Source organism: Uloborus diversus, chromosome 10, assembly GCF_026930045.1.
Source record: "Uloborus diversus isolate 005 chromosome 10, Udiv.v.3.1, whole genome shotgun sequence".
Lineage (NCBI taxonomy): Eukaryota > Metazoa > Arthropoda > Arachnida > Araneae > Uloboridae > Uloborus > Uloborus diversus.
This window is the reverse complement of record NC_072740.1, coordinates 134603669-134620740: the sequence shown is the minus strand read 5'-3', so window position 1 is coordinate 134620740 and position 17072 is coordinate 134603669. Positions and strand designations below refer to the sequence as shown.

The following is a 17072-nucleotide window of genomic DNA, read 5'->3' as shown; positions in this document are numbered from 1 at the left end:
TAATTCCACAGCCTATGCCATTAAGCCTAATATTATACCCATTCCACCCCACTTAAAATTTAACATATGTCTTAAAATCTATGGAATTTTCTGACTTTTTCAGTTGACAAAGGAGTCTTCCTTTAATGAAAATAACAGCAATAGAATGTTATATAAATGCAAACAAAATCCTGAAAACTAAGTTTCAACATATCAGATGGTTTTGATTTTCACAATATAACTTACAAGAAGGCTGCTAATAAACTGACTGTTTCCATTCAGTTTTTCTTGAACCAAAATAAAGTCGAGCTGTTGTAAATAACATGAGTTTTTTTATTTGAAAAAAATTATTTTTCTTTTCTGTAACTCGAAAGATTAAAAAACTACCCATTCCACCCCACATACCTATTCCACCCCACCTGACCCTACTTAAATTCACCCTCACGCATGCCGATCATGCAGCCCCATTATAATTCCGTTGCTCATTCGTATGAGGCTATGCGTTTTGGACAAGACATATTGAGTACTAGAGAAACATCTACCTTCAGCAGAAGATCATACACTGATTTCGAAAAACCTTTACAGCCCTTTATATACAGAGTCTACGTTGCAGTTCAGAGGGCGTTTCTCAGTCCACGCATGCGCAACGTCTCTGTAATTCTAATCATTTGCATATCTTATCCTGTTATACATTTCCTGTGAATTTCAGTTCATTTGCATAATTTCTTCTTGGTGTTGCAATTTTCACGAACATGAATGCATGTATATACAGTCAATTTGCGATAACTCGAATATCACAATAACTCGAAGTTTTTATCAAGTCCCGACCCGTTTGTCTATAATTCCATGCTTATTATTCTCAATATCTCGAAGTTAACTTCCTTTAACTCAAAGTTTTTTCAAAGATGACTTGAAATTTATTTCAAAAGAACGAAAAAAAAAAAAGAAAGAAACAAGTGACTATGAGAGAAAAAAATATTCAACTTCACTTGCTGTTCCTGCACAATAGACTTCTAAAGCAATATGAGCAGTGAGCAACTGTTTAGCCAATGTGCGATAAAGGAGTTACATGTGCAGAAATGAGTTAGCTTGTTTTCTTTTGTTGTACTGTGCTGTTTACATTTTGACATGTTGCTGGACGACGAATTTGCTTTTAAGCTGTCAAGTTTTCAAGTCAACTGATTGTACCTTTGTTCAAAGGCTAACCTCAGGTAAAAGGCGTTCCCCTTCATTCTTCAGTGCGATCATTTGCTGATAAGTTTCTGAGAGGCAGAGTTTTCTTTACTTAAAATACACCGCCAGCTCAGTTATTCCATCCGAGAACTGCAGTTTCGTGCTTTTTAGCACTCATCAGCCTGGAATAGGAATCACATGAGCTGGAGGCGAAAAATCTCTTAAGGGAGCAAAGAGAGCCAAAAAAATGGTAGCTAATGCAGAGTTAGCAAACCAGATGAGCGACCCCAGCAATGGTTCGGTTGAACTGATATTGAAGGCAAGGCAGGTATATTCAGTAAGTTACCAGTTTGCTGAATGTGTAGCATTAGGTAGGGAACTAGGCCGATTTCTTCTCAGGGGTCAAAATTGTCCCCGCTGTATTTCTAGTCATATGAAGACTGCCATAATTCTAGTGTTTTAATATAGATACAAATGTATTTGAATGTATGTTCAGCTCAAAGATTGATGGCAAAGCTAAGGTATTTTGTAGTAAGTTACCGCCCTAAAGCCAGGGCTAAGGCAGAAATTCTTAAAATACACCGCCTGCTCAGTTATTCCATCCGAGGACTGCAGTTTCCTGCTTTTGAGCACTCATCAGCCCGGAATAGGAATCACAAGCAGTCCTCGGATGGAAGAACTGAGCTGGCGGTGTATTTTAAGTATTTCTGCCTTAGCCCTGGCTTTAGGGCAGTAACTTACTATAAAATACCTTAGCTTTGCCATCAATCTTTGAGTTGAACCACACCATTGCTGTGGTCGCTCATCTGGTTTGCTAATTCTGCATTAGCTACCAGTTTGTTTGGCTCTCTTGGCTCCCTAAAGAGATTTTCCCCCTCCAGCTCATGTGATTCCTATTCCGGGCTGATGAGTGCTAAAAAACACGAAACTGCAGTCCTCGGATGCAATAACTGAGCTGGCGGTGTATTTTAAGTATTTCAGCCTTAGCGCTGGCTTTAGGGTGGTAACTTACTATAAAATAGTTTTCTTTAATATTAAAGATGTCTAATTAAGTACTCTGTCCATGATATTAAAGGAAAAAGAGAAACTTCTAAAGTGGTAGAATCCATGAGTCCGAATTTAAAACAAATGTAGATGTGAACCTTTCCTGAAGTAGAATCAGCTCTATTCAAGTGGTTCCAGCAGTATCAAAATCAAAACCATGCTTTTGATTTTTTTTCTCTCAATATCTTTGATTAAACTGTGCATATTGTGCGATGGTTTTTAATACTAAAATGTCATAAAACAAAACTAGTAGTAAGTCAAACTTCCGATAAGTCAAAGTTTTTCATCTCTCCCTTTAGATTCGAGTTATCACAAATTGACTGCGTGTGTGTGTGTGTATATATATATATATATATATATATATATATATATATATATATATATATATATATTTAGGTGATGTTTTCAAAATAATTTAATTTTCACTCTAGAAATTAGATCAGCAATAAATTTAAAAAACAGAAATTCAACCACCATAAACAATGTCATTTTGTAATGCTTTAACTGTGAGTTTCTTTGTTCAATCTCAGCCTCAACACATAACAGCCGTAAATGTCTATTTTTATCTTTCCTTGTCAAATTTGTTATGCATGAGTTAAAGTCAAAAATGCATAAATCAGGCTATTTTATAGTGATGTAAAAATTCACCTTCTACTCTATATATAGAATACAGGATGGTCTAAATACGTATATATGAACCATCATGGTCAATCCACACTCAACCAATCGAACCAAAACTTCACACATTTGAAACAATGCAGAGGATTATGAACAATGCAGTGTTAACAATTATGGTAACAGTGGTGGATTTCTAAAATTTGGAAAGACAGCACCTATTTTATTCTTCTGCAAATTGATCAGCATATTGAAAAACCATAAATGATTTTGTTGATGCGACCCTGTGAGTTATGCTAAGTGCATCAAACTCTTGCTCATTTGTGTTGCCATTAGGCCTTAATAAGACTCTTCTTCGCAAATGCTTTCATAAGACAGCAATTGTTTTCACTAGGCAATAATTTTAACGCCATTTGTGATATGACAAGATGCTGGCCGTTTAGTGCAAGAAATAACAAGTGTTACCATTCAAAAATTTTGAAATCATTTCATTGCAACTGTAACTGAGAGCTCTGGGTTGTTTAAAATTGTCATTATCTCTAAAAAACCGTATTGGAAATTGTTGGTGCAAGCAGCATTGAAACCAATTAGACTGTAACGGCCGTATTCTCAATACCGTCAGAGAACAGAGATGAAACTCGGCTCCCCAAAACCGAGAAGTAAGGTAAACCTAGTTTCGAACGCGGTGCGTATTCTTCAAGTCATTTCAAGCACGATTTAGGGGAGCCGAGTTTTAACTGAAGGAGAAATGAAACGGCTGTTACCATTGGGTAGAGTGACTCACGTGACATTTTCTACATGACTGCATTCCACGTGGTAGTAAATTCGCGCCCAGAAGAATGATTGACATATAATAAGAATTGGGAGTAGCAAAATGGATCTAGTTCATGCAATTTTTTTTTATTAGACTCAATTTGAAATTTAAAGACATCAATGCATTTTTTTAATGTTTCTGTATAGAAACTTAAAAAGTTTTTTATCTTGTTATTAATTAAATGTTTTTTTTTTCATCTTGCAATTAATCAAGATGAAATAAAAACTAATTTAATAATATAGTCACATTCTTGGCAAGGGTTTCATCTGGGCCGGGCTGTAATTTACGAAATCCCCCCCTCCCTCTTTCCAAAAGATGTTTTATGTAAATATTAAGTTTGTGCTATTTTTTAGAAACAACTTATTTTTATTTTGGCGTTGTAACTATTAAAAAAAAGAGTTTAATAATTACGAATAAATTTTATGTAAAATTTGCCCTAGAGGCATATGTAACGAGCTCCGTCCAAGCGCAATATTGTGCTTTGTTTTCGTTGACATTTAATGAATTAAATATGATTTAAGAAAAAAAGGGAAAACTTCAGAGAATTAATTAAAATTTATTTATTTTACTAACTTTGAAATCCACTTTGGATGCAATTCCGGGGCAGACTGTTGTTCCCCCCAATCTAGATACGCTACTGATTAATATATTAATCTCTTTCTAATATTGAAAATCTGTCAGTCATAAATGTTTTTTTTTTTTTTTTTTTTTGTGTGTGTGAAGTAAACATTTTTGAATAATATAGAAGCTTAATATTTTCTACTATGTTGTAAATGCATTTGAAAGAAAGAAAGAAAAGAATTAAAAACATAGAAAAGAAAAATAATCTATAATATTATTAAAAACTTGTTACAATGTATTAGCTTTAGAACCCGATCCCCTCCCCCCTCCATCTGTTCCATTTCATGAAACATTTGTTAACATTTATTGTCTTTAAAATCCATAAACTTATTAATGTAAATGACACAGGGCAAATTCATAAACTGAATTTTGCCCTGCATTCGTTTTCCATGTGAAGAACTTATTTTTCCCAACAATATAGTCCTTTCTAAAAGCTGAAAAAATAATTTTATATTTTTATCATCCAAAAATTCAAGGGCACCCATATGGGGAGGGGGGCAAGTGGGGACTCAAGCCCCCCCCACCTCTTTAGAAATTACAACTTCCTTGCTTTAGTATTTTTTTCTTTGCTAAAATGTAAAAACATTTCTTTTCCAGCCATTATTGAATAAGTAAAAATGTCAAATTTTATTCGCTCTAAAATCTGTACTGAAATCGGTTTCCGCTGGAAAATATCCTGCTAAAACATATGGAAAATACCTGAGTCCCCCCCCCCCCTCCTCTTAAAATTTTGCATATGGACGCCCATGTAAAAATTCCTTGTTATCATTCACACCTTAATTTTTACAATCACTTGTTTTTCAAAGCTCTTTCTCATCCCCTGTCTTGTAATTACATGCGTGTTTGTATGCAAAAATAAAGTCACATTCTAATTGCTTCTATATTTACATTCCCTAGCATAAAATCAAATGTTATTTCATCCATTGAAAATATTTTTCCACATTAATGTGTTCATGAAGCTAGTAATAGTGATTTCTTCTGCTGTTAAAAATCTCCTGAACCGTTTTATTTATAATTATTTGAAACAAAGAGAATTTTAAATTCGTTTAGGTATTATTGTGTTGCGCATTGAAATTTTGTGGAACATTCAACTTCATTCTGTCATTTTCTGTCTTGGAATGATTTATGTAATTCAGAGTCTCTCAATTGGACAAGATACCTTGTTAGAGTAAAAAAGTTGCAACAGGTACTACTGTTTAAGAAAAGTAATTGATTTTTCCAGGGGTGCCCCTGCCCTCCCTAAGAGCAAGGGCACATCCCTCCCTCCCGAACACTTCAAAGACCCCCCAAATTGGATGACCTTTCTAAAAAAAGAAGAAATTATTCCTTGAACAGCCCCCCCCCCCCCGAAAAATTTCATGGCATATTCTGCGCCATGACGCCTCCCCCCCTCCTCCCACAGCCGAGGTGAGCACTCCTGATTATTTTGCTTCAGACCATTTTTTTCATTTTCCCCAAACTCATAAAAATAATGGCAAGTGCTATTCTGCCATTTTTCACAAATTTAAAACAAAACTTTAGCAATTATAAAAGCTCCGTTGTGACGTTATATGACTATAATTCAGGGAAGAATTTGTTTAAAAAACTATTAGCGGTTTAAAAATTGTTTGACCTGCATTTTAAAATTGGAGCAATGCTGCATTAAAAAAAAAAATAAGTTTTCGTGTTCCAGAAATTATTTGATAAAGGATAGTTTGTAAGGGACGAAAGTGTTCTAAGATATTCTCTCAGAAGTGGCATCTAATCCCTCCCCCCCAAATAGTTATTTTTTCATGCAGTATTCTTTTGTAACGTTTTTGTTGTTAATTGAGACGAAAGTTTAAAATACGAAGAAACGGTGCGGCAGAAATAAATCAGATTAAAAAAAAAAAAAAATGCTTACCAACTGCAACTTTTCCGCGCTACAGTGGCGTGGAAATTTTAAAAAAAAAAATGATTTTTTTCGCACCATTCTGTTGATCATTGCATTAATGTTTTCGGCCGTACTTTTTGATAACACCTATAACGAATGTTAATTCTGATTAAATTTTGTAATTAATCTTTGTTTCTCTGACGTCAAGTTAGCGAATGTTTATCAATAGTTTCTAGCATTTGCAAATCACTCAAAATAATCCAAACAGCCGTCGTCCATTTTGTTTGCTCACAAAGGAATGATGGGAAGGAAATCTAGTTTTAAACCGTCGAAGTAGCGGTTACAAGCCGAGCTCTGGAAGTGGGCGTTCCGTGACCGAGTTTAACGCCAAACCGGGATGGAGAATAGAGTAGTTTTTCAACTTCAAGGTTTAAGCCTCGGTCCGAGTTTTAACCGGAGTGGAGAATACCGGTGTAAGGGTTTCATACATAGAGGTAGTTTCTTTTGAAACACCCTGTTCTAACCCTTTCATTTATGTTGGTTGATGTAATGAGTTCACAAAAATTTCAGTTTTAAATGCACAATGGAGCAAAAGAAAATGCTGTTGCTTTTTAAACTTTTAGGAAAAATTTCTAATGTGCTTTTTCATCCCTTATTTCACTACAAACAAAGCTAATTTAAATATTTTCTAAAAGCGTTTTTTCTCAAGTTACAATAGAGTACAATAGTTACCTGTTAATACTATCCTTGTTAAAGATTTTTTTTCCTGTCATATAATATGGTACAGTACGTAATTTTTAATTTCATTTTATGCTGTAAAAAATAGATATGCAGCTTTAGTTCCCTTCAATAAAACTGTCAGGCTTGTTCTCATGTGATCGTTTAATATCAACTGAGTTTGCCATAGTCATTTAGTTCTAACATTATGTATGTTTTCCATAGGAGTTATGAAAGACCGCGACTCATTTTGGCTCTGAAATCAAAACGAATTCGTGATGTAGCATGTGGTAGTGCTCATAGTGCTGCTATAAGTTCGTGTGGAGAACTTTTTACCTGGGGCCTTGGAGATTATGGACGATTAGGTCATGGTGATTTAATAACTCAAACTGTTCCAAAAATGGTAATATTTCATCTTGTTTAGCTAAAAAAGACATGTCACATTTTTCATGTAATTTGTTTTAATAATATTTTCTGTTTTAACATGGTACTAATAGGTACTTTAGCTGGTAATTATAGACCTGTGAGTCCAACTTCAGCAATTTGTAGAATTTTTGAAGTTCTTATTGCAATAAAGATAATGAATTTTCTGCATAATAATAATAAACTGACATGTTTGCAGTATGCATTTAGGAGTGGTAGATTCTGTTCAACAACTAATTTTATTTTGTTGACAAAGTTATCATTGCTTTAGATTAAAGAAAAAGTGTGCAGACATTTTCAACCTCCAAATGGCTTTCAATATGGTACTGCATCTTGCTCTTCGAACTACCTTTTATTTGAATAGGAGGAAAACTTTAATTTGGGTTTGAAATTGACTGACTGGGAGGAAACTAATATAGTAGTTGCAGAGGATAATCACTCTCAGTTAAATTATTTTTTATGTGGCATCCCTTAAGATTCAGTTTTTGCAGTATTGTTGTTTACAGTTTCCGTTAATGATATTTTTTAAAGGCTTTTTTTAGGAAAGTCAATATTTTTGTTTACTCAATCAAAAATATGGGGATTGTTAAAAAAACCCTCAGTTTAGGACAAAACATTTAATAAAGCTTCAGGAATCTTTTAAACAGATTTATAAGTCAGCAGTAGAGCACACAAGAATTTTTCAGGGGGGGGGGGGTGACCAGGATTAAAGGTCACCCATTCTGATTTAAAAAAAAATTATTGAATAATTATTTATTATTAGTTAATAAAATTAATATTAAAATACCTAAAAACACAAGAAGGAATGTATTTACTTTTCTGATAATTACAAATAAAAACAGGGAAGCAAACTTAGTATCATCGAACAGTTTATGTTCACATACAGTTCGGTTTTGCAGGGGAAGAACAAGAGAAAATATATATTTTTTTCAATTTATTAAATCTGAAATTATTTTCACCTTTGCTTGGAATTATTTTATGGAATTATTAAAACTCTTAAGACGATGGGAGGGGACCGGACTCCCCCTGGTCTCTCCCCTTGTGTGTGCCACTGTAAGTCAGTAATTAAGTGGGCTATTTTTCTCAGTGTGGGAAAATGTCCAGTACATCATTGAAGTCATGAGAATTAGCATGAAGCTAATATTGACATAGATCCATGATTAACAAAGAATAAACAAATGTTGATCCAGATGTCTTAATTGTTCCACATGACTTAATTAGTCATGAATATAAGTTTAGTTAGTAGTGCAGCACAGCAAGTAGACAAGTGGATGTTATTAAGAGATTATTTTGCACAATTCTTTGGATGTTCTTTTGTCTTTTTGCAGAAGTTTGTTAGAACCTTTTTTTCTTTTAATAGGGTTGCATGTTAGCTCTTCGCTACTTTCAGACCTGGTGTATTTCCCAGGATTTAGCATCATATCTTTCAGTTGGTCACACTAGAAATGGATTGTTATTAACAAATGATAATTTTGACATTCAATTTCCAGCTAGATGGAAACACTTGAGATCTCACAATGATAAATTACTCTAGGAATTTAATTTAACCGTGAGTGTCAAAGCCAATGGACATGGAAGAGATCTTTATCATACTACATAATCCTACAACATAGGTGCTAATAATTTTTTGCATAATGAAAATCCAAGGTTTGAACCCACTTTCCAATGCGTAAGACCTACGCCAAACTGCTATCTAACACCCATCTAACAACAAGACCACATGTAGAATATGCTGTTCAGTTTTAGTTCTTAACGACCAAAGGGCAGGACCTTAAGGGTTACAAATTTCAACAAAATTTTAGATATAGCTTCAATGCCACTAGATATGAGCCCAGGTAAAGTGGTTTGACTGCACAGGTCCTAGTTTGCCTGCAACAAGGTTCCAAATTTGCTATTTTGGTCCCAGAAATGCAATGTCATTTCCATTGGAATTTTCGATTTTGAAACTATGTTCGATGTCCTAACATATTTGGCATCTTTTGTTAGTGCAAGGAGTGGAAGGGAGAACACCTATTAATTCATTGGCATTATTTGTTACTTGAAATGTTGAAAAGATCTTGTATTTTCGTTTGTTTTTTTATGTGCCAAGTGCAATAAACTAGAGCTTTTTCTCCTCTCCCATTGTTTGCTTATCTAAGTGAGATGTCTTTGATAGCAGACGATAAATATCCAGTTAAAATAAATGTTTTCTTTAGCAAACGATAAATACTTTTTACTAGCAGAGAGTTAATATAAAACAAAAATATTTAATTTTATTTGCAAACGATAAATATCCTGTAACTATGTTATTTTGCCATTCAACTTATTGAAATTGAAATTAAAAGTAGTATCCAATTTAAATATGAGAACCGCTTATTAAAAATTAATATTCAACATAATTAATTCAAAGGTAAGAGCATATAAATGGCTCATACTGCAGTACAATAGCAGAAAAAGGGGTAAAAATGGTAATTCTAAAGCAAACTCCATTGCATTTCTGGATCCAAATTATCAACTTTGGACAACCGTTGCAGTCGAACTAGGGCCTATGCAGTCAAACCGTTTTACCTGGGCTCATACCTAGCGGGAGTTGACCTATATCTAAGCTTTCGTCTAAATCCGTGACCCTCAAGGTCGTGCCGTTTGGTAGTAAGCTTAAGGAAGATATTAACCTATTGGGAATAGTTCAAAGGAGGATTATTAAATTAGTAAATGAACTTTGATTTAGATAATGATTTCCGGCTCAAAAAGCTTAATGTGTATGGTCCAAGGAAAGTCAGAAAGAGCATAATCCAATTATTTAAGTTTATTTTTACAAAAATGTTGATGGAACTACATTTTTGTAGATTGCAGAAGAGGGATTCATTTGCTTTAAGCTTTTTAAATGTTAAGCAAATCTTGAAATCAGAAAAATTTTCTATTTCAGTAGGTTTATAGCATATATATATATATATATATATATATATATATATATATATATATATATATATATATATATATATATATATATATATATATATATAGCTTATAAAGGTGGTTATAGCTTATAAGGTTTAAATAAAATGCCATACAAAAGCATAAAATATTAAAGGGAGAACAGAAAAATACTTAATAAATGGAGCCAGTACTCATCAGCAGTGGAAACTCTATCTATGGTTGAAAAACCAAAATATTTTAAAATAAACTAAAAGAGGAATGTACAAGTTCCGAAAATCTACAGAGCATCACAACACAATGCTTTTGCGTATCTTTAAGCTTTGGGTTTGATACTTTTGTTACTTATATATTTTTATGTATTTAATATACATATAATAAATACAAAAACATTTTCAAAGATGCGAAAATACCAATCCCAAAGCTTAAAAATGCACTAAAGTAGTCAACAAAATAAGCTAAGTAAATAAGTATAAGTACTTATACATTCCTCTTTTAGTCTGTTACGTAAGGAGGTCATGACTCAAAAGACCCTCTCCCCTCCATTGGATCTGCACCTGTGCACCTGTAATAGTTGATTGCATTTAAAGAGACATTTGAATTCAATTGAATCATTATGTTTTAGATGTTTTGTACAAATCTAAAAATTAAATGTTTCCTTTATAGGTTGAAGGACTTTCTGAAAAGAGAGTTAAGCAAGTTTCTTGTGGAAGTAGAGATGCTCAGACTTTAGCTCTTACTGAAGATGAGATGGTATATTCTTGGGGGGATGGTGATTTCGGAAAGTTAGGGCGTGGTGGTTCTGATGGTTGTAGAAAACCAGAAAATATTGAATCTCTTAATTCATTGGGTGTTGTTCAAGTTGAATGTGGTGCTCAGTTCTCTTTAGCGCTAACTTCATCTGGTCAAGTATGGACTTGGTGAGTAATGTTCTCTTTTTGTTACATACATTTTATGTGTGCAATCAGGCTTACATTTAAGCAAAAACCATAATATGCTCAAGCACAGGACAGCAAAATTCGGAGTGTGGAAAATTTTGATTGCATAGCTACCAACTCTCCCAATTTATTGGAGAGACTCCCAATTTTCGATCTTCTTCTGAACTCCCTAATAAAGTAAATAGCTTGCAAAGTTTCATTAATGCAACAAAACTCCCTAAAAATGGAATTTTGCAGCAGTCAAAGTTTTTAAAAAATCCTTTCAGTTAAACGATCAAGACTGCTAAAACAAATTTCATACAAAATACTGTATACTTCCCAAACTTTAACACCCTTCTCTGAACTTCCTTAATTTTTACCTGTTGCAAGGAATGTTTATTTTTGTTTATATATAAAAATCTTATTTTTATTTTTTTAAACCTAAAAGTTTTAGTTTTCCATCTTCAAAAATGTAATCATTGTAGTCTCACTATCTAAATTTTGGGTCCTGCTGAACTTCTAAATGCTGAATCTCATGTCCTATACAAACTTAATTTAAGAACTTAAAATACTTTATATTTAAAATATCATTTTTGCTCTCAATTTTTTGTCATTAAAATTATTTATTCAGTCTTCCTAATTTGACATACAAGTATCTCTAATTTTCAACTTTCAAGGCTTTCAGCTATGTCATTGTTTTTTTTTGGGGGGGGGGGATGAACAATAAATTGGTATTTAAAGTGCAGCCTAACCCTTTCCAGAGAGCCATAGTTTATCTCTCATCACATATATATACTCTGAAAAATTACATTTCAGTCAAGCTCTTTGTTATAACTATTTTTTTAAGAAAATGAATGGAATTAAAAAATGTTAGAAAAATAGTACTTCTTAAGCAACATTGATGAAAAAATCAGCTATAATAATAATCAATATTCATTTCGTTTTATATAGTGATATAATTAAGGAAAAATCTGCCATTCTTATATTTGTTGATTTTCCTAAAAAGCAGAAAATTGATTCTTTCTTTAAACTGCATTAATATTACTTTTAAACATTGTATATCAAAGTTACTCCAAAAATGAAGTGTAAAATCGCTTCTAATCATGTAATAGTTAAGAGCCAGTTTTTTTAAGGATCAGGCAGGCCGGATAGTTGACGTTTTTGGTTTTGCTGAAATTTTCAGGAATTTTTCTTTTTCTTTCTATCTTCATAAGATGAAACAGCGTTCTTAGTTGTCATTATATTTCAACAACTTTCATATTTATAATGAAAAAAAAAGGAATGTGAGGAGTAGTTATTTGTATCTAAGCGATATCTCAGACTAGTATTGGGTGGGATCTTTTGCTCTCAGTGATGCTAAAGGGAAGACAGTCCATTCACTGCAAAAAATTTTTAGTAGCCAATAACAAATCCGATATTTACACACCGTGATTCCGTTCTGAAAATTTTCATGTTGCAGGCAAGAAATTCGTGTTTTGTCTAAAACTCTTCACCACGGGTGAAAAAAATCGCGTTATAGCCATTTTGCGCAAGTCGGATCGCATTGTAGCAGGAGTCAACTGTATTGCTATTATTTGCAACAATATTATAATAAATTTTCATAAACTGACTTAAATGGTAACAAAAGACAACATCTACTTGGAGCCAAATTGAAAATTATGTCCATAAATTATTGAGTACGAACAAAGACTATTTGTCTAAGTTAAATAAATACCCTTGTGAATGAAAAGTAAAATATGAAATAATATCAAATAGCACAAATTACAGAATACTGCAGACACATGTTTCCCTTTTTCAATGCAAAAGAAATCGGCTTATGGATGAAAGGCATCCAATAAAAGACATACACTTTTGTCGAATGTCTTCTCAACCATAAGTTCATTTCTTTTGTGTTGAAAAAGGCTTTCCTTGTAATACCGAAACACATGTCTATAGACGTTGTTATTTCTTATTTTCTATTTGTCTACTTGGCCAAGCAACTTTTCTTGCAACATTTTGTCATCCCTTTTCCATTGGTAACTTTTTCAGATTCAGGAAATTCTATTCGACATTTGTGAATCTGCTTGAGTGTAGTAAGGTCCAAACTGAACCAAAAAGACTTTTAAAAGTACTACAAATTTGAATGTTTTTCAACGAGGTTAGGCCCTTTCCAACAGCAAAAAAATGTGCTTCTCATATAAATAAAAGACGCACGATTGTAATATTTCCATGACAGGAGAGGAATCTGGTATAAAATCATCTCCAGAAAGCACATCAAAAGAAATGAAAGACATTCGACTAAAAAGCATATGTCTTTTTTCCTATTTGCAATTGCGATTTTTGTAAAGGGTTCGATTTCACTGTTACTATTTTTTTTATTGGTTGCTTTTATTTTGATTTTATATCAATAAAATTTTATGCTGTAGCCATATTATATTATTTTTTAAAAATGAGCAATAATTCGCAACTATTAGGAAAATCCGCGAAGAAGGCGATTCCCGCACTTTTCACATAGTCTGTCATTTACTTTAATTATTTGTTCTTTATTTTACAGTCAGACCATGTAAAGTCATAGCAAAATGTTTAAGTATTTCCTTCTTTAGTGTCTGCTTAAAAAGGATGGACTTAATTCGGGAGAAATGTTTACATTTTAAGTGCTTTTTTTTCTAAAATTTCGGAAATTCTGCCCCGCGTATAAGTCGACCCCCTAACTTTAAACATCCTTATTTTTTGTAATAAATTTCTCTACTTATTCGCGAGTATATACGGTATTTCATAAATCATAGTTTTTGTGTTTTCAGCAATACCTTGAAAGTGTTTGTCTCCAAAATGATCCTCAAATTATTTTTTATCAGTGTAATTACTGTCTTTCATATTTCTATTAGTAAGACTAAATGTAATTTCTTAATTACAATGTTTTCACCTTTTTTTCCAAGGATTCACAGCTCATTTTAACGTAAAGGTTCAATATCTCTAGAAGTTTTTCCCTTTGCTTTCTTGTTTTTATGAATATTAAGAAGAATGTATTAAAATCTTTAGTGTTTTCTATTTTAATCTAAGTTCTTATTTTGATTAATTTTAATATTCACTTTCAGGGGAAAAGGAGATTATTTTCGATTAGGTCATGGTGATGAAAATCATGTTAGAAGACCCCGTCTTGTTGAGAGTTTAAGAAATAAAAAAATAGTCCATGTGGCTGTTGGAGCATTACATTGTTTAGCTGTTTCTGATAATGGCCAGGTAAGTTTCAGAAAGAAAAAATTTCTTATGTAAAATTGTTGAATCATTTTAAGAATGCTTATTTGAAATTTTCTTTACTTTGTTACATCAGTGTCATTCCACTTCATTTCTAGGATTGATGCTACAACTTTTTTCTTATAGTTATGCAGATCCAATAACCTACACTTTTCATTTAAAGTATACACAAGGGTTTAGTTTCCATCAGAACTCACATTAGCTCAGCTCTTGCATTTTTCAAAATTAGGCGAATTTTTACTGACCGTATTTTCCTGCGTATAATCCGTGGATTATCTGCTAAAAAAGACCAAGTTTATGAGATGCGGATTATACGCAGCCACAGATTATCTGTGATTTTTTTCCTCTCTTAACACCAGCGCATTGAACCTCAATATTTTTACAGTAGGATTCACCGATCGAGATTGAGACCATACGCCGACTGAATGTTATTTATTTTACGAAGCATGCATGTTCTTAGCTGCCTGTCTGTATGTTGGTTATTTTACGTTGCTTGAATGTTCCTCTTGGCGATTCAGGTCATGTAAAATAAGCAACATTACAGTGAAATAAATAGCCATTTGCACAAGATTAGACCGTTTGCTCCTTTGTCTTGACTCTTTGTTTTCCAAGTAATTAGTGTACTAAAATCAAGATTTCAATAAGAAATCATTATATTTTTGATTATATTTCAGATTAATTTTGATTATGCCTTCAAAGTAATTACTTTTTCACATTTTTAGTTTAGTTGCTCAAATGGTATGTTAGATTCAAACTTTATCTTTTTACATCGTATTATCCGCGGATTATACGAAGCTTTTTTTCTTCAGGCCGATTTTAGGACCTGCGGATTATAGGCCGCCGCGGATAATACACAGGAAAATACAGTATTTGTTAGCAATTCAGACTATTTAAATCTGAGAATGAGATCTGAAAACTATAGGGTACCTACACTTTTGTCAGAAAGTTAGCCCTGGTATACACTGGTGATATTCATGACTATTGCTTTCACATTTGTTGTAAGTTCCCTGTTGGACTTTTGGTTTACCTAAAGGGAAACCTTTATAAATCTCATCAATTGCTTATACAAATACAAATGTGACATGCAGCAACAAGCCCTAGGCCTAGGTAGGTGCACCATTTTAGATAAAATTTCCATGCTCATAGACCAGTGTCCTAATTAGACAATTTGAACTTTTCCAAAATTAGCATAAGCCCAGTACTGGGGTTAAAATTAGTCCAATCAGTGCATGGATGATTGAAATCCCTCATTATTGTGATTGACTCCTTACTGGACGTGTCACTATTCATACAATAAATCTGTTCATCTTGTCCCTGGTTTAAATTAGGTGACTCATAAAGATTTCTCAAATTTAAGTAACTAATGAAAGTTCTTTTTCATTTAATAAAGACCATAAAATCCCAAAAGTAAATCCCCCTATTTTCAAAACAAAACTTATTAATTTTAGGAGGATGGGTTATACTCGATTTTTTTTTTGAAAAATTAACCAAAAGAATAGTTTTTAGTAGTATTAATTTTTGAGTATAGAAGAGAAATAATAAGTAAATAAGAGTTAATATTAATGAAGAGTGAGAAATGAATTAATGAAAACCTTTCATATTTTTCTTGTTGTAATAAATTGTACGTGTGCGCCATTTTTTTTTTGACAGAAAGGATTTTGCACCAGAAGTTGGCAAAAACCCTATATTTTATCACTTTAAAATTCATCATGTGCTGAATGTAATAAGGTTACAGTAAAAGAAGCAAAATCTTAATGTTCTTATTTCAAAATAGAAGCATAAATTACAATCACAAAAAATCACGATCATTTCGAGAACTGCATTTTACAAAATTCGCAAACGTAAAAACAGAAAAATCTCTTACTCGATTTAGTAAAATATACATTTCTGATGATCCTAAACTCGTTCAAGAACTTTATTTCTTTTTTAAAAAAGGTTATTTTTAAGTTTTGCGCTACTTTTTAAGCAACGCATTTCTAAAATGGCGTTGCGTTATCAAAATGGTGTTATGCTGAAGATTGTTTATTTTCACAAGTCAGAGGAAAAATGCTCCTTCCAAGATGAATAAAAAGCAGTACAATTGCATAAATTTCTTTTGAAGTACATATGAACAAAAAAAGAGGGTGCCCTTGCATCAAAAGGAGTCTAGACATTGTCCAAGGAATACACCATGGAGACTGTTTTTTTGTTTTGCTTCAATCATGGTGTTTTCTTTTCTTTTTTTTTTTTTAGAAAAGAAAACCTGCGCATGGAGGGGGAAACTAAACCTGTAAAGCTTTCTATAATAAATAAAGCAGAAAATGTTATCTTTTTTTTTTTGGAGGGAGTGGCAAATGAAGATGATCGGAAAATTTTTAGGTGAAAGGGGTAGGGGGTAATTTCGGGATTATAAAATTATTTCATTTTTCACAAAATACTGGGGTGGAGGACTATAATCAATATGGAAGTTACTTTCAGGATTTTATGGTATATGTTGAACATTAAAACTAATTCATAAATAAATTTGAATTTCAGGTGTTTGCTTGGGGAGACAATGATCATGGCCAACAAGCTAATGGAACAACAACTGTTAATCGTAAACCAACTCTTGTTCAGGGTCTAGATGATGTTAAAATTACACGTGTTGCTTGTGGATCATCGCACAGTGTTGCATGGACAACTGTCAAAGTTCAGAGCAATAAAAGACATGATCCAGTGCTTTTTCAAATTCCTCGTGACCCACTTGGTGCTCTGTCATTAAGTATGTTGTTTCAAGGTCATGATAATTTTA

At 32.8% G+C, this 17072-nt stretch overlaps 1 protein-coding gene across 1 annotated transcript in view; it reads left to right on the top strand.

Annotated features, from left to right (window-relative positions):
- The window catches only part of LOC129231190 (E3 ubiquitin-protein ligase HERC2-like), a 323605-nt gene that overhangs the window by 178828 nt on the left and 127705 nt on the right, over positions 1 to 17072 (top strand). Inside the window, exons 48-51 of the mRNA XM_054865437.1 lie at positions 7041 to 7218; positions 10818 to 11071; positions 14143 to 14287; positions 16817 to 17042. Coding sequence (XP_054721412.1) covers positions 7041 to 7218; positions 10818 to 11071; positions 14143 to 14287; positions 16817 to 17042 — 803 coding nt within the window. The remainder of the gene's footprint in view (positions 1 to 7040; positions 7219 to 10817; positions 11072 to 14142; positions 14288 to 16816; positions 17043 to 17072) is intronic.